Genomic DNA, 4,566 nt, shown 5'->3' on the forward strand with positions numbered 1-4,566 from the left:
TTATCTAGGCCTAACCGCCATATTGATTTTTACTAAACTTGGTAGATATGTAGAACAGGATGCCTCAAGGTGACTGGAGAAATTTAACTCTAATTGGCAACTGGGTGGCGCTATAACAACAGAAAAATGCTTAAAAATGGCTAAAATGCGACCGATCGCTGTGGCTCCCCCTGTGACCCAATGTTTGGGGTTTGTTTTCTAATTTTTGGTATAACTAAGTCATGGTATGGTATGCTGTACATAATTACAGAAACTCAGTCATTCTGTCTGTCCCACGTTTTTCTACTCACTGACGCACTGAGGATTGGCATAGGTAGTAGGTGACAAAGCTACCAATGGTTATGGACTAGTTTCTCACTAATTTAATGACTGATGGATGATAAGTTTATCAATCATTAATTCCCAGTGAGTTATCCCCCTACATTGCGGCTTCTCTCTCGTTACCAGGTCTTCCACAACTGCAGCTGTGTGTCCGCCTCCTTCCCAGCAGGCAGCAGTACGTCTGTGAGGCTGGGCCAGTGTCCTCATGCAAAGGACTGCAGCCGCAGTTTCACCTCCTACATGGCTGTTTCTGTTCTCAGCTCCTTCATCAACTCTCTGGGAGCCACACCTGGCTACATGGTCATCATACGGTCTGTGCACCCGTTACTGGCAAGAGGAAAATAGTTAGAACTAGGAATATTAGTGCTACTGTAGATCATTCTTATGATCTGAACTGAAGTGAGTGTGTTATCTATCTTCTCATGTTACTCTCGCCAAGACAGCAAGTAAGTTTATAACCCAAAATGTCAAACGATGCTTTTAAAGACACTGTCTGATGAAGCAACTTTCTTTGAAGTGGTATATATAAGTGACCCAGTGTTGTTTCGTAATCACAGATGCATCTCACCAGAGCTTAAATCTCTTGCGCTGGGTATGCAGGCCTTAGCAACGAGGACTCTTGGTAAGCTTCATTCGTTTAGGTGCATGAAAAGTACAATTTTATTTGATTTGGACTTGTTTTGGTTTTTAATGTTAGCACAGTTTCTGTTCCCCAAAGTAAAGCTGGTAAAAATGTCACCTTTATGCTGGGTTCACACTGTTCACACCAGATGCAGAGCATTTCTCTGCGCAGGTCAACAAGCCATTCAAGTCCTTGTTACACATAGAGTTCTATCTGTGTCTGCTAGAGTCTGTACATGTGTCTGCTCGTCTCTCTTGCTCTCTGTTTTGACGCAACTGACAAATATGCGGAACAAGTGGTCCTACATACTTTTAAAATCCCAATCACAAACAGCAGTGATAGCTACTGGGCTCTATCTACTAAATGGGCAGAGTATTAAATTTCCTCATGTTGAGGGTAGAAATTGAGGACTGTCCATTGTTCCGATGGCCCAAAATTCCAAAGCCCTGTTAGGCACAAAAAACACTTGGTTATGGTTGGAAGAAGATCAAGTTTTAGATTAAAACACTCACATTTGGTAGCACAAAAGCAGCTGGAAAAGTTGGTGAAAAACACCTAGGTTCAAACGTTGCTGACGCTAAACGTAATTCCTTGGATTTTGTATTTTTACAGAAACAAGACTTCAGAACAATGGCTGTTTAGTTTTGTTTTTTGTTTTTTTAAGAGAATGAGCTGTCAGAGAAATGGGCATTTGATCCAATGGGACATTAGGGGCTTTGGAATTTTGGGCCATCGGAACAATGGCATGGCACCTAAAAATCAGGAGAATGGAAACTCCAGGAGAACAGCATGGAGAGAGGTACCATCAGATCATTTTTTATCATACATGATATCCCTTATATAGTTTATAAGAGATTTAGTCTTTTTTTGCCAGATTTGGTTGCCGCTCACAGAAAAAATAACCAGATGCTGAAACTACCGCTGCAAATGCAGGGAGCTTGGTGCCACATCCAGTGTAAACACTCCACTTGGTTGACATATAGGCGATGAAAGGAATAGGACACCGCTTTGTGGAAAACTGCTGTGGTTTGTGGCTCTTTCGCGTCTGGTGTGAACCCAGCATTAGTCTAGTTTAGATTAGTCTTTAGATAATATAAGAAATACCATTGAGGGACATAGTATTTCTCTCTCTTGCAATATTGTAACAGTACATATCTGGGTGATACCTTGTCTGTAGGTGGACTTCCTGCACCAGTGTATTTCGGAGCCCTGATTGATTCAACTTGCCTGAAGTGGTCAATCAAAAAGTGCGGGGGCAGGGGGGCCTGCCGCATCTATGACTCTGACATGTACAGGTACGCCATGGACTGAAAAAGTGTTTCGTTTTTCTCCACCACAGTAATAGATACTTCTGACATTTATTGCCTTTTGTCAATCTTTTGTCTTCCAGGCTGGTCTTCCTGGGTCTGATCACATGTCTCAGTGGTTCCTCATATTTCTTCATCATTGCTGTCATCGTCCTCCTCAGACGACAGTTTAAAAAACCAGAGCAGGAAACAGAGGCGAAGGAAATTGAACTTAAGACAAACCGTAGCGCTACTAAAATTTCCAAATGGCCTTATGTTCCCAAAGCTTGGGTGAGGACCACAACAGAACTGGAGGTTCACAGAACGGAGCAGCTCCCTCAAGGCCGCAGATTCAGCTCCACAAAAAACACTGAGAAGAGGCAACAGTTCGAATCTGTGACAGTGGAGTTAACTCCACTTCCAAGTGAAGAAGCAAAGATAGAGATGGACGGACTGAAGTCAGAGGAGGTGGTGAAGGAGGGAAAAGACGAGGTCTGCAAAGAGACGAATGCACATGTGGAAAAAGAGGACCATGTCACAGATGACAAGGAGTTAGAGAATGAAACAACACACAGCAAAGAAACTGATGGCCAAGTAAACTAAGGTGTTTACCGATGTCTCTAACAAGTGGGGACCATTCTAGAAACGTTACTGAGTTTGGCCAAAAGTCACATTTATTGTCAAGAGGGACTTTTCATCTGAGCTATAGCACACGCCAGGCTAACACTATTTCCCCCCTCTTTTATTACAGTGTAGTGCTGTTATGTTGAAGTTAGTCCGAAGAGGAAATGGGCCACCAGTGATCCCTTTCACAGCTGTAGAAATAGCTGCAATACTTGGAATAAAAAATGGAATAGCACTGAGCGTGCACGTCGACCAACGATTCAAATTATAGACTCATGTATGCACCTGATTGCACAGCAGCCCTTCAAGGCCCAAAACATTTTAGAGTAAACTTAATGGTTTTTCCTTTCATGTCAATAAATGAATCCTTGAATGTGTGATATTTATTGTCAGATTTTATCTATGCAGAGTCTCAACAACATACATGAAACCAGGGCTACCTCAGTGTGATGTTGAGGATACAAATATCGTGAAAATGATGCCAGGATTTTTTCTGCATAGAAGATTACAAGGCCATTGCCTCCATCAAATTTCGTGCCACCTCCAGCTCTTGACAAAACTCTTATGGGTGTCTTCATGGGAAACACTATTTTCTAACAAGCACTGCACTTGTAAGTGCAATTGCGGCACTACGCCGATGTGGTGGAGCTGTATCCTAATCAGCACAATGCGCCAGGAAAGGCACTGCCGGCCAGAGGAAGAAAAGAGCTGTCTGTTTTCGGCTGGACCACAGCAAAATTGTTTCTGCAGGTAAAGTGTTTGCCCCCACAGCAGACAAATCAAAACAAAACTCCTTTTCCCTGTCGTTTTATGTTTAAATATAATTAATTAAGACTGTTGCAAAGTTGGCATTTGTGACTGCTGCTCCATGCACCTTTACATGTGCCTGAACGCGTCTTGTACCAAGTATGTATAGCTGCAAATGGAGCAGCTACATGGCTCACCCACCATACCTAAGATCAGCCCCTCTTTATGAATGCATGATGGGCCAGACAGAGACCACACACTGAACAGTTAGGCTGTTATTCCACCAAGATCTCTGTGACTGTGAGCTGGATGTACATTCCTCAAACTGTGCAAAGGTATTGCACAGTATCTCTCATTTAAATAGTACATCATGCAGTATTGGACAAGTCCCCAGTTAACGATGTAATGAACATGAACAGTCATTATCAGAGGCCACAGCACCATTACCTTTACTGACTCTGGCTACTTATCTACTAATCATTCCCCTGTGACATTTGAACCCTCTTACGTCCATCGCCAGAGGAATACTAATCATATAGAGCCTGTGTATTGGAGCTTCAAAGCCCAAATTAAAATGGAAACAAAGCTGATGTGAAGATGAATGTGAAATAAAAATGAAGAAGAGTTTCTGGTATTTATACGACATTCACAGTCTGGAGCCATGATTGTCTCCATATGGCTCTCACCTCTTATGTCACAAGCAAACATGGTGGAGGCTGAGCCAAAATGGTGGCTAGCAGCTTTAGCAGTGCCAACAGAGCTAAAAACTTGCCTGTGTCCAGACCTTTGGATCCGTCCACTCCACCAAGTTGACTGTTTTTGTCTGGCATCATGACATGAAACAGAATTTTTTTCTGTTGGAAAAAAACAAAAACAAAAACACTGAGGTGGAGCATGATTGGCCAGTCAGTGCCACAAGCGGGACTCACACAGTTGTCAAGCTGTCACTGATGGTGAGTGTTGTAG

General features: G+C 42.7%; 1 protein-coding gene across 2 annotated transcripts in view; it reads left to right on the forward strand.

Moving 5' to 3' along the window:
• Positions 1–3,230, forward strand: part of LOC126384657 (solute carrier organic anion transporter family member 1C1-like) — a 13,452-nt gene extending 10,222 nt beyond the window's left edge. For both annotated transcript variants that reach the window (XM_050035813.1, XM_050035815.1), the window contains 4 exons: positions 448–632; positions 879–943; positions 2,121–2,238; positions 2,334–3,230. In XM_050035813.1, the coding sequence (XP_049891770.1) occupies positions 448–632; positions 879–943; positions 2,121–2,238; positions 2,334–2,832 (867 nt within the window). In that variant the 3' untranslated portion in view covers positions 2,833–3,230. The remainder of the gene's footprint in view (positions 1–447; positions 633–878; positions 944–2,120; positions 2,239–2,333) is intronic.
• Positions 3,231–4,566: the final 1,336 nt, after the last annotated feature.

The sequence above is a fragment of the Epinephelus moara genome, chromosome 23 (genome assembly GCF_006386435.1).
Source record: "Epinephelus moara isolate mb chromosome 23, YSFRI_EMoa_1.0, whole genome shotgun sequence".
Taxonomy (NCBI): domain Eukaryota; kingdom Metazoa; phylum Chordata; class Actinopteri; order Perciformes; family Serranidae; genus Epinephelus; species Epinephelus moara.